At 33.8% G+C, this 27,477-nt stretch overlaps 1 protein-coding gene across 2 annotated transcripts in view; it reads right to left on the bottom strand.

Annotated features, from left to right (window-relative positions):
* LOC113521210 (zinc finger protein 774) overlaps nt 1-19,671 on the bottom strand; it is an 86,153-nt gene extending 66,482 nt beyond the window's left edge. For both annotated transcript variants that reach the window (XM_052902997.1, XM_052902999.1), the window contains exon 1: nt 19,184-19,671. In XM_052902997.1, the coding sequence (XP_052758957.1) occupies nt 19,184-19,268 (85 nt within the window). In that variant the 5' untranslated portion in view covers nt 19,269-19,671. The remainder of the gene's footprint in view (nt 1-19,183) is intronic.
* Between the last annotated feature and the right edge of the window lie 7,806 nt (nt 19,672-27,477).

The raw sequence follows: 27,477 nt of genomic DNA, 5'->3' as shown, positions 1-27,477 counted from the left end.
TGCCATCAGACGGGCAGTATGTATGATTGTCACCATAGTAGTATAAAAAAACATAAAGAAAATTATTCATATATAAAGATAATTTGCGTTAGATTGACTGGAAGAAATCTCTTTTAGAGATAAGTTCGCCTTTGCTAACATTGTTATTAACTTATTGTTGTTACTGTATGTTTTTGTGCATAAAGAATATATATATATATAATTTTAGGAATGCCAACGCATGTGGAAGTTTTTTTAGGTGATTATGGCATGGTAACCCCGTCTGCGCTAGCGGTATTCGCTGACGGAGGAGGAGGGATGATAGGTGAGAATGGAAAGGTAGATCGAGATAAATACTCTTGGAATTCAGCACGATGGTTTCCAGAAGGGGCCATGTGGAGATCGACCTGACAGAGTATATAGTAGAGAGAGTGGCAGACATTACTAGCAATGATAGTCTCCATTATTAACAATCCCTTCTTCTCGTCTAGGAAGGTTACCCCATTCCCACCAAGTGGGCCGTCAGTTTACTTGCCGTATCAAGTTGCATAAAAAATCAAAAATAAAAATTTTCTAAGCAAAAAATAGTGACAAAAATAGTATAGGACGAATACACACACATAAATGCAGTAAAAAACTTCCTTCTCTTGAAATTGATTAAAGAAACAATTTCATGTTGTAAATAGATTTTTCTGCAGTTTTGTGTACAATTATTACTACTGTTATAAATATAAAAATGAGTTTCTTACCAATCAAAATTTGGCATGCATGTATTATTTAGGATGGAAAAGGACAAGCGACTCAATATCTCGCTCACACACGCGAAGTCAAATTCAAATAGACTTGTTTACAAGCACTTTTATAACGTAATTTTTTTACGAATGCAGGTTTTGGAAATTTGTTAATTGTTGAGAGGAACCCGCAAGAAAGTCAACAGTTACTGTTTAAATCTCTATTAATATATTACATGTCTGTTAAAAGCCCATGCATAATCGACTAGCACCATGCACATTATTTGTCATTCAAGTAATCGTTTAGTGTGTAATAGGCTTTGTTCAATAAGTGTTTATTAATAACAGTTTTAAACTTATTAAAAGACAAATCCAAAATATCTATCGGTGTATTATTTACATATTAATTAAATTATATTTAATACCCATTTCCATAAAAGAACTACTAACTTTTTCAATCGTCTCAGTTGCAGGTAAATATTAGTAGAGTATACTACCAGTCAATATAGTAAAGACGTGTTTCTTATTATATATGACTTTCGTGACATATACCCATGTTATAAATAACCAGTAGCAACCGATATGATATGGCATCGCAAAACTTCCAAATATCGAAACACCATCGGGCTAGACTAGCAATGTTATAGTGTATGGCCACTATGCCAGCGGAAGACGGAAACGTACGAGCGATTTATGCTTCAATTCAATAGATATATTGGTTGTAAATTTAATTTAATTAAAGAGTCAATTTAGGGAAATGAACAATTTAAAATATCACACTTGGTTGGTTTAATTTTTTATATTACTTGAAATATAGAGAACCTTGACGTGTTTTGAGAAATGAATTGATGAACCGCTAAATAGTGTGATCACTATTTAGCGGTTCATCTTCATGATCCAGATATTGAGCGAGATTTAAAGTATTATATGGTCTTCTCTGTGTCAAGTACATAGATAAATAGATAGATAGAAATACTCTTTATTGTTTCCTCCATACGATTACAATAGTAAACTTATGATAAATATAAACAATTGCAAGAAAAGATTACACTGAGAAAACATGTTACGTTTTATGAAAATTGGATGAGCTGTTGAGTGCCAAGAGGTAACAAATAAATTAAGTTTCATATTTGTAACTAGTTGTATCTCGTGGCTTTGCCTGTGTATAGTATATGAGTATAAAGTACATGTTATTTTAGAATATGATTTAATCTTGTACAAAATTTTTTTCTTATCTCTTTAGTCATTTAGACGTAATTAGAAAAAAAAAAACTCTCATATTTGTAATATGAACAGTAGATTATATTATCTAGATTATATGTGTCTATAGTATATATGCTTGTGTGTGTGTGACAAGACAAAAGTATAAAATTCGTATATATAGTAAAGTACCCGTAGCATTCAAATGATCGCTAACAGTGAGCTCCACCTTGCCTAGACAAGCGTGTTGTGGCGGTTTCTTCACGCAACATCACGTGCACCGTCGATAATAACGTAGCAGAAGTCGGGCGGACACCTCTGTTTATGACTTATTCATGTAGCTATGACTTTATAACTTTGAACACGTCAACACTATGTGATTATTTATATGAACATTTTTGTTTCGGCTTTTAAGTTCTTTGTTTTAAATATTATGAAATAGGTTACAAGAAAATTTTGTTAAATAAGTACTGACTGGATACAAAACGTGTTGCTTCGATTCCATAATTTTATTTGAAATTTAGAAGAAGTGAAGTTAGCCCATCGTGACGTATCCGCTAGGAATTAATACTGCCATTATATAGATTGATTACAAGTCAGTCACACTATCGCATACCATTTTACACATGAAGGTAGTAGAGGGTCAATATATTTGAGATTTACTAGTAGTTGCTATGCTTGGCAGGCACGTTGACAACCGCAGTTTAGCTTTTAGTGATGTTTTAAGAGGAATCCCATCCCTTCACCATAAACTTCCATTGTCGCCTCTCACGGGAAAAGAAGAGGTGGCCTATTCTGTGGACCTACATGACTTAACGAAACAACAACTTATCAAATGGAAACCTGACAACAGATAATATGATAGTCTAAAGAACTCGTTTTCTTGTGGTTCCAAATTGAAATTTTAAAAAATCTACTTTTTAATAAATAATATAGCTGCTTTTTATGGCCCTATACAATGCGAGGGCACATTCATAGATAAACAATAGTATAACTTAACAAGCCATCCCTAGTTGATGGCAGACCAAATAGAGGGTGTGTCTATGAGGGCAATGGACAATCTATTTATTCTACGTCACACATATGTCGGACAGTGGATGGTGATCGTATCTGACACGGTGCGGTGATCACGTAATTGAGTTTGCCTATGATAAATATGTTTCGATTTTTGTGAATCTGACTTATGGGCTTACTGGGCAGTAATGGGGTTATGAAGTGTTACTATGAACACTTTATATTTTTTTATTCGTAATCAAATATTATGTTTACGCTTTAATTATTTTTGATTTATTGCGATAATTTGTCTTGAAGCGATGTATAATTAATTATACATATATAGACAGTTCTTGCAAAGTTGTACTGTATAAATATAATGAAATGTATAAATAATTGTTAATGATTAAAATTTAATTTGTTAACTATTTATTGGGAAACTTTACTTTAGTTTAATTGAATTTAATTAAATAAAAATTAGTTGAAATAAAAATAAAGTTAATTAAATTAAATAATAATCTTTCCTGCTATTCGTACGTATTAAAATGACAAGTAACAATTTACTTTCTCGTACTCATTTTTTCTTCATTTCGTATACATATACACACGTGGTCTGTAACTTTTATTTTAATTAATTTAATATTGCCTTTCTTGAAAAAAAAAAACGTATATAACCTATGTGCATTTCTTTGCACATAAGTTATGCAAATATAATATGCAAATCGTCTTTTAAAAAAGTTTATGCTCCCTTTTGCATTTTTTCTCAGCAGTAAGTATTCTCTATTATTCTCATCTTCATGTATTATATAGTACATCTTATACATGTGTAAGTATTTTTGTTATTTATATATATATTTATTTGTATGTATGTAGATTTTAGTATGTAGATATATCAATTATTATTAGTATCGCATTTGGGTATTCTGACACTTTTTTAAGTATGACTGGAAGAAAATGTTTTAAGCATTAAGCCCGCCTCGTTTACATACATGTACTAACTATATGTAACTGTCCACTGCTAAAGATAAGTCTTCCCCTTGATGGGTTTTGCCAGTAGTTGTCACGCTTGGCAGGCGGATTGGCAATCGCACCTCAGAGATATTTTAAGAGGGACGCTGCTGCTTATCCCTCCACCACAAGCTTCCATAGTCGCTTCTTACGATACCAACGGGACAGGAATGGGTGGCCTATACTATGCCGGGACCACACCGCTAATGCTATATATATATAATGAATAAATAAAAAATAAATAAAATAAAACATTTAAAGAAAATTTCTTTTTTACTTTGATTTATAACAAGAAAAGATTTGTAAGAATTGTACGTTGCTAGCTGATAAGTTATGTCGCCGAAGCTACTTGGGAGGTGGGCGGAGGGGTGCGGAGGGGAAGGTGGATATGTTCACGGTAACACACACATGGCAGCACTATTTACACTCCTACAAGTTGACCGCTTACAAGGCAGGTCTTATTCTTATTTGGTGACCAAAAAAATACTTCTCACTCAAAATAGGTTTGAAATCTGCAAAGGTTTTAATTTGATATATTTTTGAATTTTATTTGCAGTTGATAAGGAAAAATACATGGATTTATATAAGATAGATTTTATAACTCTGTATTTTATGTATATATGTAAACAGATATGTATTTATATGTTTTTATGACAGAATATTTATCGTGCCTCCGATCAAACTGTTTACAATTACTGCTCTCCATCCCAAGCTTGAAAAGAGTTCGCTTTTAGCGATAAGGGTCGCCCATTGTTTTCTCACTGTGATTATTTCTTGTAATTATTTATATTTATAATAAGTTTACTATTGTAATCTTTTGGAGGAAACAATAAAGAGTATCTATTTATCTATCTAAATTAATTTCAATTGAGTTCTTTGTTTCGATATTATACATTGGATACGTGATGTTTAATATATCAGTTACTGGGTCAATACATAGATATTGTAACTGCAATATATACATATTGAAATATATTACCTACGTTTAGTTTTTCAAACTGTATAACGTGATCACTGCTACTATCGCTTGTCTTTCATGCTATATCCGTTACATGAATGAAAATCTTTAATTCAAACGTAATTAGACATAACAAAACATTAAGGGGTGTGCACAATGTGCACATCAGAGCAACGGATAATAATATTGACCCGCGTTAGTCCAAGGTCAGCGGCCTAAGTTCAAGGGCGGGGGTAGTAACCCTCACGCAAGTTTCAACGCCCCACAGGTGGATGCGAAGGGTAGCGGGCGTTTTTTTTTTTCAACATAAGAAGGCTGTTTTTTATTCAATGTTTACTTTATTTTTGTACTTTTCCATAAATTCAAAATCAGAATTGAACGGTGGGCGAGTTTCGTTGCAAATTAAAATAAAACGTAATTTTGAAGAATGTGAAGGATTTTGTCGACATAGCTTAACAACTTTGGAAGACAAGGCAATACTACTGTAGAAGCTTAATTAGTGTACAATAATTCTGAATAGCTTATAATTACTGGAACCAATTTATAGTTATTTTACATTCTAGTAAACTACTGCAAGATCTATTAGTAACTGTATTGTTTTAATTTATTAAGTTATTATCAATTTATTAGGTCGAAATCGGTTCAGAGTTGACTTAGACATCGTAGACAAGCACACAAAAAATACTTGCGTATTGAAAATCTACTTCTTTAAAAATCACATAAAAAATTCCAGAAGTTAATAATAAGAATAATAGGATTGAATAACAAAGTAATTTACCATCATAAAACCCCATAAATCCCTTTCTCCTCAATTGCCTCTATTAAAATAGACTAATAAATGTATTATTTATTTATGTATTAAGTATGTAAAATACTTTTTAAGTTTGGGGTATGATGGGGCTGACATATCCTTATAGGATAAAAGCCTCTAAATAAAAAAATATATTGTTCTATAGTAACAAACATTGTACAATTAACAATACTAATAAATAATCTAATAAGTCAACGCTAAATTGTAATATTTAACTATTTATCTAACATTAATCGCTAAATAGTCGTAAACTGAGGCTGTGTTACATGTTATCAAGGTAATTATCGTTGGCCGGAAGCGTGTGGTAATGTTTGTAAATAGTGGTAGCGTGATACCACACGTGATTGGCACTTTAACGGTCAAGTGGCTTGCGGGTCTACCATGAAATGAAATTCCGAAATTTCAGACTGAATTTCGTGTTTTTGTTTATACCAAAATCGGACCAATAAATGGTGTTTAACATTTCGTTCGTCATACATCCTATCATAAAAGTCCAAAGGAACAATATTTTAACATTTTTGATATTTCCAAACGGCATGTATTATGTAATTTTAATATCAATTTTGTGTTTCGTTAGGCTCCGAAATTTCGGAAAACATTTCATGGTAGACCCTTTGGATCAAGCATCCAGATTTACTGCTTGTGTAACTGTTTGATCACAATTTTTTTTAATGGATGATAATGGAATGGTAACCCCTTATCATTCTATTATCATCCATTCCCCCACCGTCTGTGCTTAAGGGATTATTATTAGTGTGGACAACCAGTCCAATTGCTAGCAATATTCCCGGACAGGTAGATCTCCACGTGGTCCCACCTAGAAATCATCGTGCTGAATTCCAGGTGTATTCATCACGATGGGCTAACTTACCTGCCTTTTCATTCTCCCATAACTCATTGTGACGAATACCACATGATGCTTTCCAGAGGACTTATTCGCTAATTAAAATAAAATCCCATTTAACAATTTTGTTTAAATGAAATATAATTGTGTACTTAGAAAGAAAAGTCGACTTCAAGTGTAGCAAAATCACTTATTTTGATTTTAAAACTAAATTACTGAATCGATTTTGATATAATTTCTATGGGACCAATCTGATGGTAGATCCTTTCTGAGAAAAAAAATTGCAAATTGGTTTATAACTGGCGGAGTTATGAGATAACAAAAATAAAAAAATATAGACACCGAATTGTTGCCATACTCTTTTTTTAAAGTCGGTTGAGAATTATGTCGCCCTCTTTAGGAATTTGCCGCGATTTAATAATTTTGTAGCCGTACAATGACATTTGCCGCATTTTTTAACGGTCACTCGTTCTCAATTTTGCCGCCTCAGACATTTGGGTGGTACAATCAATTTAGAAATCTCGCCGTATTAGTAAATATATAATTTTGAAAAAATCTAAGTGATTAAACATTATTTAGATAGTGTAAACATCAACAAAACTATAAACACAAAAAAAAAAAAACAAATTAATGATATTTTTAATTTACAATAATTTATTTATTTATTGCATATATTTATATATGAGGTAGATTTAGAATGACGTATTATAAATTCATAATATTAATGTTTACCTCTCACAGACTTTTTATATCTCAACATTTGACATTTAGACACTTGCAGCTACTGCGCACCTATCACGAAACAGGTTAAGGCAGTAAAATTAAACAGCCATAGGTAATATTATCGCGGCTCATAACAGGAGAGCTAAAAGCAATGTTTACAAAACTGCACAAGTGTGATATCGCACGTGACTTCAACAACTAGTGCCCACCAGATTTTTCTAGTTTTTAATAAAGTTTTCAATATGCATTAAATACTACTTTTCTTAACTGACTTCAAAATTAAAGGTGTTCAGAATTTGTTTTTTTTTTTTAATGTTTATTCTTTTATATGTTCGTCACTTGTAAATCTATTTGTGAATTATTCTTTATCTGAAAGTATATACTTACAGATTGGCCCATAGAAATTTTATTAAAATCCGTTCTTTTAAATCAAAATAAGTTTTGTCATTTGAAGTCTTTTTTTGTGGATCATGTTATTACTGTTTACAGTAAATTGTATAGAAACACAAAATATGCATACGTAGAATTGTAAAAAAGTGTCTATTGAAAAATGTTTATCTTTTATATGGTGTAAGTATAATTTATTTCATCATCATCATCATCTCAGCCGTTAATTGTTCACTGCTGAACATAAGCCTTTCTCATTTCTCCCTAATTATATACTGATAGTTATGATTAATCGTCATTATTTTACCGGGCCTATTTAGGAATCAAAATTTATTTAAATTTGGGTGTTCTAGGTTGTTTCCCTCGAAGTTCGTTGCCTGATTGCTTATAATACATTTTCTTCCTTCTCATAATCAATTATATATGACACTTCTTACTTGTGTTTATTACTTAAATAATATACTTAAAGTAATATGAACCAAAAAAAAAAATAAAATCATTAAAAAATCTAAAGAATTTGTTGACTAGGATTTGTAGATTCAGAACGTCCGATGTCTTTTCGAACATGAAAAAATATAACAGATTCAAAAGAATCCATGCAAAAAGTCCAATTAGACGTCAGTGTGAACCGTTACCGAGCTTCATGGCTGGGCGACGCCGCGGTCGAGCATTATAGCTCTCAGGCACCTTTTGTATCATAATTTATTTGATTGTTTTGCATACAATATGAACAAATTTAGAAATTTTTGGGTGTCTACAAAATTTTTAAACTGACTTTTTGAACTTCTTTATAAAACCTCAAGAGGAGAGTCAGTATAAAATCTTTTACACTTCTCTCCTTTCCTCGTTTGAATTTCCAGAAGTATTTTCTTAGTAATTTTTTTCTACGTATACTTAATAGTATGTATAAATACCAAAATTTAAAATCATAGAATAATTTTTTAAGAACTTGGAATGCCAAACAAGGTCTACCTGGTCTGATTAACTTCAAAATCAAGATATTAATTCTATGTTTTCGAAGAATTCCTGATTTGTTAGTAAATGGTATTTCACTTACAAACTCAACTATCTAGCAGAGAGGATTCAGTGCCAAAGGCTTCTAGACTTACACATCTTCTTTTGGCCACTTTGATAATTTGTCTCAGGCGTACCACACTTCGGTTCTAGAGACTTGATAGGGATTAAATTTTATTTATATTTATGTAGCCAAGTATGAACCATGATCGTTGGGTATGAAGGGTACTGGAGTACTCCACGCTTATGACCATCCAAAAGATGATCTGAGAATAGATATTCGTCAACAAATCTTGGCGTAATTAAGATTATTTTCCAGGGAGGACTGGATCCTTTAAAAAGGCGTTTTATGTATGGCTCAGACATGTCACTGCGCACAGTTGAAAGCTTCACTCATATCCTGGGTTGTGTACCTAACCGAATGCAAAAGATATGCAGGACTAGAATTATGGAAAGTAGGCTTATGTCTCTTAGACATCTACTTGTCAGGTAGTTCTTAGTCTTATTATAGCTGTACAACTGTGATTTTCTATTCAATAAATATTTATTATATTATTATTTATATTTTTTATTACATTTCATAATAGATAAATAGCTTGCGGCAGAATTAGCACCTGATTACTGTTGGACCGTGAACCGGAAGGTTGGTCCGCTGAGCGGCTTGATCGCGGCTCGTTTCCAGATCTCGCTTTAAAGTAAAAGGGCTTGTGGCCAGTTACAAGTACTTTCAGGATTCTGTATAAAAACATACTTTGTCTTTATTTCCATTTTTAATTGAAATAACAGAGTATGGAAACATAACATCAGAGTCCTCAGGAATAAAATGAAAGGTAACATGCGTACTTGTACTCGTGTTGCCGTGTACTCTGTGATGTACATAGTTTATAGGTGACGGTTACCACTTTCCATCAAATGGACTATCAACTCGTTTGCCATTTAAAGTACAAAAAAAAAATTTAGTCCTAAAATAGGATGGATGTGTGAACAGTTTTTACGGAAGATCAACGTCATAGAGCCGTAAGTTCTCCACGTCACATGCTGAGTAAGCGCCTTTTTGAAGCATTATTGACCAAAATTATTTCTGGTATATCTGGTATATAGACAGCATATATGTATTTTTGAATAAGTAATCTTGTACATTTATAAAGGAGTAAATGTAATATAGAACATTCTTTTTTATCAGCTTATTTCTCTATGTTAATATTATGAAGTTTTGTAGATGTTTTTGTATTTTCAAATCAAGTTTATCTTGATACGTCATCTACTAGTCACTACATACACCAGATTTTAAATTACACCTTCAGGAAGACAAATATGAAAACTTTATCTAATTTGTTGTAGTAAGTTTTTTATGTGACGACGGAATAAACAAACAGACATATAGTTACAGTTTTTATTATTTTAGTAAAATTGCATTACTTATGAAATTAAATTAAATTTATTGCGACGAATGTGATAAGTTTATGTGTAGCCTTAACATTCAGCCAACTTTGCATGCAACATTACTTAGATACATATTAAAGCAAAAATGCTATATATTGATTATATATACATATGTAGGTACCATGAACGGAATGTTATTATTAATACCCAAACGACCAGTTCTCGCGTCTTAAAAGCTCATACAATAGCCGGTGGTCGGTCGGTGCTGGTATGAATCACGCTCATTCGCAGGTGACTCGTAGGTTTTTGCCCCGTAAGCAATTGGCCGTGACGTCAGGAATTTGGTGGATCACCGGCGACCTCTTGTGAGTATGAGGAAAATGTGCAAATTACTTGTGATATTGATTTGTAAACTATACTCAAAGATTTGTATATGTATAATAAAATTATACATAACTAGATGATGTCTGTACATAGAGAAGAAATATATATATAAAAAATTATATAACGAATCTTACCAAAAGCGATAGAATTGTTAATAATTAGTTTAATTATATGTTAACATTCTATGTATTAAGTATTCCTTTATGTTCCCTTAATCTTGAACGTACTGTCTCTGTTTACCAAATGGTTGACTGGTAGAGAACGAATATATTGTATTATAAAATCTTCATTGTACATAATATGAACATGTATAAATAATACTTTTTCACGGAACGTGAAAAAGTCGGTGTATCACCGACGTGACGACGTGGGAACCGACCCAAAGGTCCGCATAACGTCATCACGTTGGATTGCCACAGTTATCCTTTGAGCCAGATATGAACTGGTAAAATATAGATTTAAAATATATATATTTATTTATTTTAAATCTATCACATTGTCTAGTTACAATTTTATTATATTAGTTATTATATTTTTTTTTTAATAAGTGAAAATGATATGATTACCCGGCCCGCGCTATTGATATACACCGACGGGGCACCAGTGCAAGATGATAGGTGAGAATGAATGCAGGTCAGTTGACCCACCATGATGAGTTCGACAAGAATTAGCCACGATGGTTTTCAGGGGGAACCGCGTGGGGGTCGACCTTACAGAGTATATTGCTAGCAATGAGGCAGTTAATATGGTTTGGCTAGTACGTAAGTAACGTGTTTTTTTTTTTGTGTTCGTTGTTATTTTATTGTAAACACTAAACAACTTAATTTACATTCTTGTTTTTATTTATTAATTAATTTTAGTGTCAACTTATAGGACACGTAATAATATGATGCAAATGGCGGACAATGCAAAATAGACATTTCAATTTACTGTCGGGAATTAAAGCGACGCAAAATTTACTTTTAAAATTTGTATTACCGATTGCAATACATTTTGTGTGTATTTAAGTGTACATAAGTTATTATTTTTAACTGTTCACTGGTGGACATAAGCTTTCCCCATAAGGAGAGTTCTGCCAGTAGTTGCCAAGTTTGGCAGGCGGGTTGGCAACCGCAGTTAGGCTTTTTTATGCCGAGACCACATGGAGTACATAAGTTATTTATGATTAAACGAAAATTTAAATTTGTATATGAAACGCGAAAAGCTAAAACTAAATATATAATGCTGATCATTTTCTCTCTCACTGCTTTGGGTTGGCTGGAAGAGATATGTGTCAAAGATAAACCCACCATATATAATATTATCAGAGAGAGACTTTGTACAAAAGTCGATTGCTTGGGTACCTCTGTCCCATTCGTGTTTCAACCGTGAAGTAGCTGTGGGTGCATGGCTGTGTTTCGGTTTGAAGGGTGGGATCTGGCGTGAATTTACTGGGTACAGAGGAATAACACCTGAGACCTCAGGAATGGTAACGCATGGGGGGTATCATGGGCGAAACAGTATACTCTGTTATATCCATGGTACTGCTCATGTCTATAGGCGACGGTTACCACTTTCCATTAGGTGGACCGTCAGCTTGTTTGCCATTCAAAGTTGTATAAAAAAAAATAGAAAATGTGATAGAAGTTATTTCAAAACTACCTAGTACTAGTTTAATATGGTTTTATGTGCTTGCGTTTCCACACTTCACGCTAATATCTCTTATAGCAAAAGCATATAATACCTATTAAGTATCATTTTTGCTTTATGCCCATTTTTATAAGAATAAATAATTCTGGCTATTTCAATGAAGTTGTGGGCACAGCTTACAGAGTTCTAAGATATTACCAAAACAATGTTACGATAACGAATAAAACAAGCCAATTGTACTGTACAGACGAGTGCAACAGTCCTACGACTAGTTGCAGCGACTAGTCGCAGCGACTCGACCTTGACATTTGCGACGCGAGATGCACCGCATTTGCATATAAACGCACACTCGAAGATGCGATTATCGCGAACTGGTTTCTGTAAAGTACGGCGCGACCGACTCCGACTGGTTTGAGTACAGTCGAACGGAAAAATGTGGCGAAAGTAATATGTAGGTGGATTTTTGTCGGCCACAACGACTCACTTCTGATTACGATTATTAAGTGCGTATTAATGCTAATTTTGTATCCTTAATTTGAATACTGATTGGTACTCCTACTCAGGTTTAAATTGAGTTACATTTATATCATTACGGTTTCTCGGTACCGATATTTAATTAGAATAATCTGTAATAGTGAGCGAAAAGAGTTATTTTCTTTCGACAGTGACGAAAATGTATTTTTTATAAATTTCCACGAAGAGTTGTCGTTGGTAATTATTTTGTTTTTAATGTGATAATTAAATGATTTAATATTTAGTAAATGAGTTAAAAATAAAGCAATGAGTCGCATTATTAGTCGATTGTTGTCATTGTGGCGAACATAGCTACAAATTTATTTACATTTCGCTGAGCACATTCGTATTCAATACATTAAGAGCAGAGACCATCCCCATCTCGGAAATTTTAATTGGCACGGGTTTTTGTGTCGACCTGATTTGAAATTACGACCTTTTAGGGTTTTGGCAGTGATTAGTAAACCATTAAGACAAGAAGCTCTAATTAATTTATCGTTTTAATTGAATAAATCGATTTTTTTATAACTTGAGTTTAATGACAAGTTACATTTAATTAAATTATATTTCTGTTTATGCGAAAGTCCATGTTGTTGGTCAGTTGATAAAAAATATATTGTTTAATTCTATTATTGGTAGCAGAAGTGCAATTATATTTTAACTAATAATGACAAGATCCAATGTTAATTAATACACTAAGAAGAACATAAAATAGAACATGTAAAATAGTAAAATAAATTCTTAACGGAAAACTCAAAACATTGATTAAGAATTTATTTTTATTTTAGAATTAATGTACTCGTAACTGAGATTCGAACTCGTATTGGGCACCTTAACTGGACATATGCCAGTAAGGCACATACTTTACAAGATGGCTCTACACACTGTGCGAATTGTGTAATTCATATGCGTATTACATTTTAATTCTGACCTATCATCTCTCACTGGTGCTCTGCCAGCGTATACCGTTAGCATAGTCGGGGTTACCATTCCATTATCAACCATTAAAAAACAGGTTTGCTTCCACGTGACTTCCCCTGGAAACCAACTGACCTGCTTCATCCTCACCTATTATTTTTCACTGATGCCCCGCAGGCCATTCCATTCCATTTTCATCCGTTAAAAAATAAATTAATTACATACACAAATTGTCTATTTCAGTCTGAATTCCATTAAATACCAAAAATCAGCGGTATCAATATAATTAAATAGTTTCTGTAGACGCGTAAACAATTTTGCGCTCGAGTGTACAGACACGTTTGCGGTAAAGGGCGGGCGTAATGAAAAATCTGCGCAGTAATATATTATTAATTGACACAATATTTATTATATTGGTCTTTATTAAATCTTCACATTTAGTATTTTTTTTTTTGGATATAGTTTGGTTATTTTTATTTTTAAATGTCATAATAAGTCACTCATATACGGGTAGTTATTATATTTTATATACAAGTTATATATATTATTTAAAATATTATTTTTGAATTCTACATGTTATTCTTTATATAAATTCTCTATAAATACTTTCTCCTTTCGGGTTCTCAAAGTTGACTGGAAGAAATTCCTTTTAAAGGATAAGTCCGCCTGTGTACATTGTTGTTATAAGTTAATATCTATTTTTATGTATATTATAGGGGACAGGGGGGATCCTGATTGTAAGTGTTTACCGTCCTTCATAGGCATCCGCGATATCAAAGAAATAATAGGTGTGTCGCCGACTTTTTAAGAAGGAATATGCATTTTAATGGGTAATAATGGAATGGTAACCCCACCCGTGCTATCGCTATCGGTATACATCGGCGAAGCACCAGTGAAGGATGATAGGTGAGAATGAAGCAAGTCAGTCAAGTCAAGCAAGCCCGTCGTGATGAATTCAACAAGAATTGTTCACGATGGTTTCCAGGGGGAACCTCCATTGCTGACAATCCCTTTCCCCCCTGCTCTATATATTATTACTGTGTGGTCCCGTCATAGCATAGGCCACCCCTTCCTTTCCCGTGGGTGTCGTAAGAGTCGACTAAGGAAGGACAAGGGATAGGCAGCAGCGTCCCTCTTAAAACTAAAGCCTAACTGCGGTTGCCAATCCGCCTGGCAAGTGTGATAATTACTGGTAAAATCCCCCAAGGGGGAGGCTTATGTTCAGCAGTGGACACTTAAAGGCTGATGATGATGATGATGATAATTATGCTCTATTCTTGAAAGTTTCAATGTGATATTTGTTCGGAGATATTTGGAGACTTTGTACAAAAGTTGTTTGCTTGGTCACATTCGTGTTTCCATCGTAAAGCAGTTGTGTTTGCATGGCTGTGTTTCGGTTTGAAGGTTGGGATATGGCGTGAATTTACAGGGTACAGAAGAATAACATCTGAGTCCTCAGGAATGGCAACGCATGGGGGTATCATGGGCGTAACAGTATACTCTGTTATGTCCATGGTACTGCTCATGTCTATAGGCGACGGTTACCACATGCCATCAGGTGGACCGTCAGCTTGTTTGTCATTCTAAGTTGTATAAAAAAAAAGAATAGGAAAAGACATAAGCAACTTTGTATCCTAGTTTTCACCCGCGACTGCGTACGACGCGTACGCAGTCGCGGGTGAAAACTAGTATTATAAATTAATAAGCACGACTACGGAGGTCATCAATTAATAGCATTACTAAGCATCTCTGTAAAAGAACATAATTATCCCGACTCATACATATAAGTGAAGCCGAAACCACTGAAACTTATTACTTACATTTATTAACAGGAAAATTTGTGTTTTAATATATGGATTCCTTTTATTATGCTCTTGGTAAATAAAAGCTCTTGTTAATGTATAGAATAAATTATCTAAAATTATTATTTTTAAACTAGTCCCTGCCTGCGACTTCTTCTTTTGGAATTTGATGGTCTCTATCAAGTTTTTTTAGCAACTCAGAGTGGCTAACGGGTCGTTAGCCACACACACTTAGAAAACACACACACACACACACACACACACACACATGCACACATACATACCCACACAAACACACTCACACGCACACACATACACATATGAACACAGCACCATAGATACCGATAGACTGAGCATCACAGTATACAAAATATACTGTGATGCTCACGGTACTTCTCACGCGTTACCACTCCATACGACTTGGATGCACAGAAAAAAAATATAAATATAGACAGGCAAATATAGTTAAAATATTATTTATTACCACAGTGTGAATATTATAGTGAGTAATAACTTACTATAAAAGACTGTATCTATCTATTTTGTACATACCAACAACGTTTCAAACTTTTTATATGATATACTTGAATTTTTGAAAATATTAATATATAGCTTATGTTTCTCGCTGACAATGTAGCAATCTATAGGTGAAGGAATTTTTAAAATCGATTGGTTAATTTTTGAGTTTATCGATTACAAACAAATAAACAAACTACGAGTATTCTTTCTTGATACTATTAGTATAGATAAACACAAATCTGAAATCCTAGTAGGAGCATACAATATTAAAGACTTTTGATTTGATTTGTAACCGCGTAATCTATTCATATATAAGTCAGTTTCAAAGTAACAGTAAAACAAAATACAAATTTATATAAAAAAAACAACACTCAATTCTTTTTCTTTAATTCCTCCTGAAGAAAGCTCATTATTTTTCTCAATTAAAACCTTTTCAGATTATAAACAAACAATTGAAATACGATGAAAACGAAAGAGACAGATAGATGTAATAGAGTTGTTTATTACTTGTAATGGGTTTGAAGAAAAGCTGATTGCCTCGTAGTGATCTGTCTTTGGATATTTTAGTAATTATCTTAATTATATATATATATATATATATATATATATATATATATATATATATATATATATATATAATAATAATTTATCTGAATGTTTCCTGACTGTTCGTTCGCACGTAGACGGCTTGAATAAAACTAGCTTATTGACCGTTACTTCGTATGTCTGGATTTCGGGAGTAAACTAATGAAATATGGACTTAACCACTTTGTATGGGTGGCGTAAAAATATACCAGTTTTTGAGTTAGACCTTTGGAAATAATAACATAATAATCATTATCATTATTTCAGTCATTATTCGTCCACTGCTGGACGTAAACCTCCCCCATAGAGTGCCATAAAGAACGGTCCTGAGCCACCTGCATCCACTGACTCCCTGCAATGCATTTCAGGTCGTCACTCCATCTAGTCGGGGGTCGTCCTACACTGCGTTTGCCCGTACGCGGTCGCCACTCAAGAACCTTGCTTCCCCGTTGGTTGTCGGTTATTCGCGCTATTTGACCAGTCCATTGCCACTTAAGCTTCCTTATTCTGCGGGCTACGTTGGTTATTTTGGTCCTTTTGCGGATATGCTCATTTCGGATTCTATCACGAAAAGAGACTCCGAGTATAGCCTTCTCTATACATAATAATACAACGCTGATAACTTATAATGCAACACTATGGTGATTTATAGGAATGTCGAAAAAGAGTAAGTAACGTTTTTATTTTGTACCAAACACTAACAGGCCACACAACCGAAGGATTTGCCCGCGAATAAAATATTCTATTCATTTTACCTCTTCTGTCCGGACTCTTAAGTTTGACCACAGACAATCCTCAGCATAGATTTAAGTCTGGTCATAATATAACCTCTAAAATTACATGCAACGACGCACACGTGTTGTACAAGTTTACACAAGGCTTGCACAAAGGGAAATTTTGTCGTCCGTACACTGTCCGTTGTATACGCAGGATTTTATTTTTCCTTCGAATCCAATATTAAAAAAGTCGTTTGCTTGGGTACCTCTGTCCCATTCGTGTTTCAACCGTGAAGCAGTTACACCTGATAAGTAATAACACCTGAGTCCTCAGGGATGGCAACGTATGGAGGGTATCATGGGCGAAACAGTATACTCTGTTATGGTTATGGTACTGCACATGTCTATAGGCGACGGTTACCACTTTCCATCAGGTGGACTGTCAGCTTATTTGCCATTCTAAGTTGCGTATAAAATAAAAATTAAAAAATAATCGTTTATTTATCGGGCTGGTCTATATAAAATCTTACTATGTCTAAAATTACATGGTTGTTAAAAGCCCGTGGTGCATGATCGACTAACACCATGCACATTTGTCATTCAAGTAATCGTTTAGTGTGTAACAGGCTTTATTCAATAAGTGTTTTTTTAATAACAGTTTTAAACATATTAAAAGGCAGATCCAAAATATCCATCGGTATCTTATTATAATATTTAATGGCCATTCCCATAAAAGAACTACTAACTTTTCCAGTCGTCTCAGTTGCAGGTAAAGATTGCTAGAGTATACATCTATCAGTCAGTATTTTAAAGACTTGTTTCTTACTATATTTATGTTATATAGAGTTCAAAATAGTACATCAAAATTTAAAGAGTTTAATTTTTAATTTTTATAATCACAAATTAAAATTTTTAGATTGATTATTCTATATATATTTTTTAATTGTAATTTTGTATACATGTTCATATTGTTAGTCTTATGTTGTAATTGTACTTAATTATGTACGAACATGTAATTAATTATATTAATTTAGTATTTAAGAATCGGTGCATAAGATATTGATAATTAGAAAATAAACCTGTTTTTTAAATGGTATTTAAATTAATTTCCTTTAAATATCTTAAAGGAATATTTTACACTTGTTTAATTTAAACGAATATTTTGATAAAATTTATGATAATAGTTATATGTTTAAATATTTTATTATATGTTCATTTTAACAGATTGTAACAAGAAGAGATTTCCGTTTTTTTTTTTCACTGATGTAATTTAAATTTTTTTTTATACCACTGAGGTTGCAAACAAGCATATAGCCCGCCTGATGTTCATTTTAATATTTTTTTATTTTATACATAGAGTAGTGTTTTTTTTTAAAATAAGAGCGTTAATTATTAAATGTGTTTAATAATGTATGTATATATTTATTTAATAAACTGTAGTAAAAAGGACGAAAAAAGATTCAACTTCATTAGTCACTGTTATAAAAATGTAATAGAAAATGTTGATTTCATTGAAAAAAGAATGTTTTAGGTTGAGATGATTTTCATTAGTTTTGTATGAAAAAAAAAATACGCAATAATTGTAAAAAGGTATCTTAAATTGGCGAGAATTAATTGATAGTTTATATAGTCTATTTATTATTATTCTATATCCGATATCATTAAAATAAAGAATCACAAATAAATTTTAGACAAGTTTGTAGAAAGTATTTGACATTTAAGTAGATTTTTGCCTGTTAAAAAATATTCCTCTTATTTAAAACCCAGGCTACTTGTTAAATAAATGTATAACCTTATTTATTAGGTCATTATCTTTACAACTCAGATTGTCAAGTGTTTCTTTTTTATTATTATTTTATCTTTAAGTGTTGTTAAATTTATTTAATGTTTTATTAAACCTGTTTATTTTTTAATGCATGTGGTATTTATCAATAATTATTAGTGCAATGTTTGTAATATTGCAATGTAACAGCCATACAAAAGTATCCTTGTAACTAATGGTGGTAATCCTAAATAAATAAATATTCAATTTTCATTACGTTATATGCCGTTTTAAATTTTTTATTCACTGTACAAAGTTACGTACCTGTATGACAGTAATCTTCTAAATAGTGTCTCGCAGCACGTTGCACTATGGAGTAGTACAGGCTCACAGAAGAAGCAAGCGCCATCTTCTACTTCTTTCTCTGCCCCCGTAACTCAAACCCCCTCTGTCTGTCGCTCTACAGTTTACTCCTACAGTTTGTTATTGTTTCATTGAAAAAATAAACATAACATACGCAAACGGAAACTTGTTTAACTGCATTAGTTTGTGAGTGAAATGAATCCAGAAAAGAAAAATCTAGTTTGAACTGCGTTTAGTTGCGGTGTTTTACCAAAAAATGTTGCCGACAAATATTGTTTTTGTTTGACGAAAACCGTTCACGGTGCTCCATTTTATTTTTAATGTCCAATGATCACAATTTAGTGCATATTTCGCGCCGCATAACTAGCGCCGTCCAAAACTCTACGCGAAATGAAACACGTAATATAAAATAATAGAATGTTTTGGATGCGGCCGGCGCGCGCCGCGGTTCCTGCTACACTGCTGCCGGCCGTCAGTTTTTTTGTTTCCCCTTCTAGCGAGGATGCGGCCGAAATAAGCGCGGATTATCCGATTTTTGATACTGCTTAATGTTTTAGTGTTATTGAAAAACTTTTTCGTGTTTCTCCTTCTCGGAAAAACGTACTATTTTTACTTACATATACGTATCGAACGTTTTAACAGAAAAAAAGAGGATGTTTTCCGTAAATAAACACATTAACCCGATAAATTATTTCATTTATTACTCTATCATAATATTTTTCTTTTATTGTACCGATAATATGCTAAATGCAGAATGTATAAAAAATTGTTTATACAATTTTCGCACGCATTGCAAATTCTTATTAGATTCATATTAGTGAAACAACAACAACGGCGGCGCGAGAAAAGGCGGGAAAATAAGTTTCCCGCGCCGAGACGTCCACTCTCTCGAGACATGCGTACGTTAACGCATTGTTTACGTTTGCCTTTTTGTATCATTTCCTTATCTTTTTTTACGTCTTACTCAATTTTTATAGCCTTCACTTGAACTCGCTTTTTTGGGGATTCCGTATTTTTTTCTGTCTACGTACGTGTACGATGTTTTTTATTTTATTTTTTTCTAAATCCGACGACCGCTTTGTTCTTATTGCCAGTCAGTGCAGTGTTTACGTTAATTTCTGTGTTTGTGAACAGACTTGATATTATCAAATTAATTAACATCATCTGATAATTTTGGAATATTAAGATGCGAACAATGGACTAGGCTTTTTTCGAAAGGAACGGAAGTATCCGTAGCTATGGTACGCGAGCTTATCGGTTGCGTTAACGTAATCAGGGGCCGCTGGCGTAATTATGACGAAACCCTTTTAAAAACGATTCGCATAAAAAAAAATAAAGAAAAAATGAGAAAAATGTTCATCAACGCGACACGACGCCCCCGCGCCGCCCGACCCTGCGCCCCGGGCGGCGGGTGGCGCGGGACAGAGACGGCGATAGACTCGCGTGTTCCCGTCCCTCTCGTTGCATCTCGCGCCACCAACTTTCATACGAAAACTACCCGCGTCGCGCAGCGTTCTATACGAGTCGAAAGATCGTAACTCACGTTACGGATAATGGAAATGACTTTTAATTGATTGTAATACGGCACATTATAAAATGATAAAACAAAGGTTTATGCACGGGAGCAGTGCGCTCAAGAAGTTTCGGGCTCTTGCAACTGTGAGTACAAACACATAGATGCGCTAAGTTTAGCCCTCGTACGGACACGCTGCACTCACGCACACCAATACAACTTCCTTGTAGCTTTAACTGTAGGAGTGTAATACGCTTGTCTGCGTACAAAAGTTGTTATAGAAGTTTTCGGTGGACTTTCTTTGTGTCGGTGATTTTTTCCGCTGTTGTACACGTGTGTGCGCGGGTCAGTGTGATTTTTTTCAAGTTTTTACCACACACACACGCAACTCTTGTTTGTATGGGGTTGTTTGCGTGTGTGGGGGTGGACGCCCGCTCTTTGTGCCTGGGGATTGTAAAAAATGTCGTATTGGATTCTAGCTGTACTAATGAATGATAGATACCGGGTTCAGTATCTACATATCGCTCGACTAAAATCCGGATTTTATATATAGATGTATTGTATGTAGATTTACATATATCTAGACTTTTTTCAATTATATCTCTTTTGTGGATTCATATAAAATTTTAATGATTTTAGTTGATATATTTGATTAACTAGGTTAAGCAAAGATCAGTGCGTGACCATCACTTAGCTGATAAGATGAATAACTTACACAAAAAGAGTTATCTAAGATTTTTTTTTTATCATTAGAATTATTAAAAAAAATCAGGATCTTATGATTTTCCAAAAAAAAAAATCATAAATTTATAATTGGTTTTTATTCAATCCATTAATATGCAGTTCTAAACTGAGTTCTCATTTATTAATAAGACTCACAGAGTAATTACTAATTGAAGGGTACAAAGGCAGCAGGCAACGTATGGGGGGTATCATGGGCGAAACAATACACCCTGTTATGTCCATGGTACTGCTCATGTCTATAGGCGACGGTTACCACTTTCCATCAGGTGCGCCATCAGCTTGTTCGCCATTCTCAGTTGCATAAGATAAACTTATTGTTTTATTTACGAAGCGTAAAACATTTTATAACATGTTTTTAATGTTTTAATTAATAATATTAATTAGTAACAATATGTTTTTATTGAAAAGACATCAACGCGTCATACATAATATAGATAATGTATATATATATATATAATGTGTGTATATATATATATATATATATATATATATATATATATATATATGTATATATATATATATATATATATATATATATATATATATATATATATATATATATATATATATATATATATATATATATATATATATATATATATATATATATATATACATTTATAACATTATTCTATTATTTTTTAAAAAAGGAGTTAGAGTTAATTATCTAACCATGATAGTTTCCAGGGGAAACCGCGAGTAGGTCGACCTGATTGGGTACATTGCTAGCAATGGGATTCTCAGTCTCCATCACTAACAATCCCTTTCTCCCGACACCCTCAGTATTGCAGGCGTCCATAGGCCGTAACCGTTTACTATCAGAAGGGCTATATGCTCGTTTGCCACCTTGTGGTAAAAATAAAAAGGAGTGAAGTTGTTTGAAGTTAATGTCTTTTGGGAGAATTCTACCAATAGATGAGAGATAGTTCAGTAAAAAAACATGCTTGGTTAAAAATAATTATATAAAGTTTCAACCTTTCATACTAACGTGGCGTATCCAGCTGTTTATTTAGTAGGTGTTTTGTAGAGAGAGTGTTTTGTAAGCTGTTTTCGGAGTTTCGAAATATTTTTTTTAGCAACTTAGAATGGCAAACAAGCTGACGGCCCACCTGATGGAATGTGGTAACCAACATGAGCAGTACTCTGGACAAAATAGAGTATACTGTTTCGCCAAAGATACAACCCATGCGTTGCCATTCCTGAGAACTCAGGTGTTATTTCTTTGTACCCTGTAAATTCATTGCCTTATTCCACCCTTCAAACTGAAACACAGCCATGCAAACACAACTGCTTCACGGTAGAAACACAAAATGGGATAGAGGTGCCCAAGCAAACGACTTTTGTACAGTCTCCTTTTGGTGGTTATATTCAGTAAAGTATTTGATTTTATTAACAATGTCAGGAGTTAACGCTATGATATATTTTTGCAGGTAAATAGTACCTACATGCCTGCTTTTTTATTGCCAAGGTTTCGATAAGTCTCGATAGTGTATTTAAAATATGTGTAAACAAAGCGAAAGTTTAAAGTGATTGATTTATTGAAATTGGTGTTTTTTTTTATCTTTAAAATTAAGCCAAAAGTAACTATTTCAATCAAAAAGATAAAATAAGATAAACATAAGTAGTTTCTTAATTTAAATACTGTTAGTGATTTTTTTACCACTGAGGTGGCAATCAAGCATACGGCCCACCTGATGGTAAGCGGTTACCGTAGCCTATGAACGCCTGCAATACCAGGGGTATTTTTTTAATGGGTGATAATGGAATGGTAACCCCACCCGCGCTATTGGTATACACCGTCGGAGTACCAGTGAACGATGATAGGTGAGGATGAAGTAGGTCAGTTAGCTCATCGTGACGAATTCAATAAGAATTGTTCACGATGGTTTCCAGGGGGAACGACTTGGAGGTCGACCTAATAGGGCATATTGCCAGCAATAGGACAGTTAAACTCCATTGCTAACAATCTCTTTCCCCCCTACCAGGAGTATTACGCGCGGATTGCCGACCCTAAATTTTGATTTCAGCCCGTATAAATATGAATACGACTGTACCTAATAAAAAAAATGGGGTAGACAGGAGATATTTTTTAAGGATGAAAATGGAATTAGTTTACTTTATACTAGCGAGGCACCGCTGAGGGATGTTAGGTTAGAATGAAGTCAGCTCTATTGGTACATCATAAATTCAACAGGAATACTTTTTCGTTGGTTTCGATGGAAATCGCCATGATATTTTAAATATTATTTACTAGCGACCCGCCCCGGCTTCGCACGGATGCACATTACATCATATCACATTAGAAACCTCTAAAATTATCAGTGTTTCACTACTATATTATGCATGTATTACACATACAAATCTTCCTCTTGAATCACTCTATCTATTTAAAAAAAACCGCTTCATAATCCGTTGCGTAGCTTTAAAGATTTAAGCATACATGGGGACGGACAGACAGCGACAGCGACATTATTTTATACTATGTAGTGATGTATTTTTTTATTTTAAATAATACGTGTTTCTAAATGATTGGTTGAGCCGTTTAGGTCTTAAGAGGTAACAAATGAAAAAACAAACTTAAAACTTTTTTTACATTTATAATATTAACTAAGGCTTTATCAGAGATTTTACTTCTGAATTTTAATGTTATTTATCTACTGTGTGTGCGAATAAATTTATGAATAGTAATAAAAATATATAAATATAATAGTAATAAAAATATATAAATATAAATAAATCTATGAATATAATAAAAATAAATCTAGAATAATAATAATTTACCAGAGGGAGACTTTGTACAAAAGTCGATTGCTCGGGTACCTCTGTCCCATTCGTGTTTCAACCGTGAAACAGCTGTGTTTGCATGGCTGTGTTTCGGTTTGAAGGGTGGGATATGGCGTGAATTTACAGGGTACAGAGGAATAACACCTGAGTTCTCAGGAATAGCAACGCATGGGGGTATCATGGGCGAAACAGTATACTCTGTTATTTCCATGGTACTGTTCATGTTTATAGGCGACGGTTACCACTTTCCATCAGGTGGGCCGTCAGCTTGTTCGCCATTCTAAGTTGTATAAAAAAAAATTAGACGGTGAACACAAGTGAAACAGCGCGCGAGCACTAGCGTTTGTTTGTACGGGCGTTATGCAAAACTCATTAAGTGTGTTCACCACAAAAGGAAATACACTCACGACTCGGGTCCACATTTCATGCTCTTATTTACATTTCACTTTTATCGACCACTGTATGTTGATCTCTAGTAAAATTCTGCATCGTGACATGTATTAGATATACAAATACTTACGATTGTTTTCCACAAAACAAAACTGATTTCAATTGTGGCAAACGAAAATTAATTAAATAGAAGTAACATCAGGTGGGTTAAAAAATACTTTTTAAATAAACAAATAATAAAGAAGCTTAAATTAATCTACAGAAATTAGTTAAAAGACAGTGTATTTTTACAAACTATTTCTATTTAATTTTTGTAATTTATTTCAAAAGAACGAAAATGTCAATAAACAAATAAATGGCCCTATTGTAGATAATTTTCTGATGTCCAATAATAATAAAATAATGACCATGATAAACGGCCGAGGTGCTCACGTTCGCCGTCACAGCCGCTCATGATTGAGGGTCTCGAATTGGTCCCAAAACTAGTCAAATTCTCTCGATCCAATTAAACATAAGTTATACCAGTAGTTATTACATTAAAATATAATGTGTACTAACGAAACTGTTAACAATAAAAGTAATAATAATCACCAGAGGGAGACTTTGTACAAAAGTCGATTGCTTGGGTACCTCTGTCCCATTCGTGTTTCAACCGTGAAGCAGTTGTGTTTGCATGGCTGTGTTTCGGTTTGAAGGGTGGGATATGGCGTGAATTAACTGGGTACAGAGGAATAACACCTGAGTCCTCAGGAATGGCAACACACGAGGGGTATCATGGGCAAAACAGTATACTCTGTTATGTCCATGGTGCTGCTCATGTCTATGCGACGGTTACCACTTTCCGTCAGATTGTTTGCCATTCTAAGTTCTATAAAAAAAAAAAAAATAGAAAAATAAAAAATAAAGTGTTAATTGATTGAACGTTCCGATTTGTTACTAATTTTATTTATAGAGTATTTCTGTGATAATTATCACAAAATTTGGTTAACCAATCAGTTAAGATCAACTATGTGATAAAAATTATTACCGCCCGACGCCAAATGTACATATAATATGTACATTTGGCAGTCTTAATAATAATTATATTCTGAATTAAAGTTTAAGTAAATAAATAATACAGCTACAAACAAACTAAAGAGGCTGTCCCAAAGATCTCTTACAAACATTCAAGCTTTCAGGCAACTTACTCGAATCAAATAGAACTAAAATTAGAAAACTGATAGGCATTCTGGCTTCTGTTCACTGAAAAAACATTAAATATAGTTATAACTGACAACCCACTGTGCAGACGATTTTTGTAGGTTGAAAAAACACCTGCTCATGGGGGGAAAGGGATTGTTAGTAATGGAGACTGAGAATCCCATTGCTAGCAATATACCCAACCAGGTAGACCTCCTCGCGGTTCTCCCTGGAAACTATCATGGTTAATTCGTGTTTTCATTCTCATCTATCACCCTTCACTGGTGCCCCGCCAGCGTATCCCGTTAGCGCAGGCGGGCTTACCATACCATTTTCACCCATCAAAATAAAACCCGCTGACATTGATGCTTCTTTCCATCTTGGGTTTGCTGGTAGAGAACTCTTTTAGAGTTAAGCTCGCCGTTGTATAATTTACTTACTTCTGACGTATTTGTTATGTATCATCAGTGTGTACAATAAAGTATAGATAAATAAATAAATAGTTGTGAATATTATCGTTACTTATTTTATAAGTTGGTAATAAACTCATGTCTCGACCACACTTCCATCATGTTCCAATGGCATCTGGTCGACACATATCAAGCCGCATTTAAGGAAACCCACTCAGTCTAATGATATGCATTAGAGTGAGGCGTATTAATCTTCCAAATACTACGTTATTAGACGAGACAAAAAGTAGCGTCGGAAAAAAAAAACGAACGAAAGAGGTCAGTAACTGGATCGAGAGTACGGTAGCGTCGGCACACACGGCAGCGGTGCTGGATTGTTTCGGCGATTAATAAATATTTTTTAGATAAATAAATAGATAAATTATTTATTTACCATTACAAGCACATAATTTGTGTGGCCCATTCTATGCCAGGATCACAAGGTTAGTCTTAATCGTTGGGCTCAGTTCCTTTCGGTTTTGAATTTAGAATTCATGAAGTTTTGTACAAATATGTTCTGGATGCAAAGTAACCGACATAGCCCAAAGGATAAGCAAGCTGGAGTGGCAAGCTGGCCACATAGCTCGAAGAACCGACAACCAATGGGAGGAAAGGTTATTGAGTGGCGACCCCATACAGGAAAACGCAGTGTAGGACGACTAGATGGAGTGAGGACCTGAAATGCATTGCAGGGTGTCAGTGGATGCAGGTGGCTTAGGACCGTTCTTTATGGCAGTCCATAGGGAAGGTTTATGTCCAGAAATGAACGGATAATGGCTGAAATAATGCTGATGATGTTTTAGCTGGGTACATTCTTAGTTTTACGACTGTCAATTATTTTAATTTTACTCTGTGTATCCTTTTTTTTATACAACTTAGAATGGCAAACAAGCTGACGGCCCACCTGATGGAAAATGGTAACCGTCGCCTATAGACATGAGCAGTACCATGGACATAACAGATATTCTTATCCTCCTTTTTACATATCCTTTGTAGGGTAGGCAGAAAGAACTGAGTACCGAAGGTTTATTCTTGTAATTTATGCTTTATGCAGCATTCAATGATTCTTGGTTATCCATTTGATATCTGCATACATACATTTATATACGCGATAGTATCTGGTTTCCTTCAATACCTTCATCCATCAACTATTGTAATGAATATCTGTTTAGTCAATTTATCATCGAACATTAGTT

This window comes from Galleria mellonella, unplaced genomic scaffold (genome assembly GCF_026898425.1).
Source record: "Galleria mellonella isolate WM207_F2 unplaced genomic scaffold, CSIRO_AGI_GalMel_v1 utg99, whole genome shotgun sequence".
NCBI classification, from domain to species: domain Eukaryota; kingdom Metazoa; phylum Arthropoda; class Insecta; order Lepidoptera; family Pyralidae; genus Galleria; species Galleria mellonella.
Note: the sequence above shows the minus strand (reverse complement) of the source record. Positions and strands in the feature narration are given on the sequence as shown.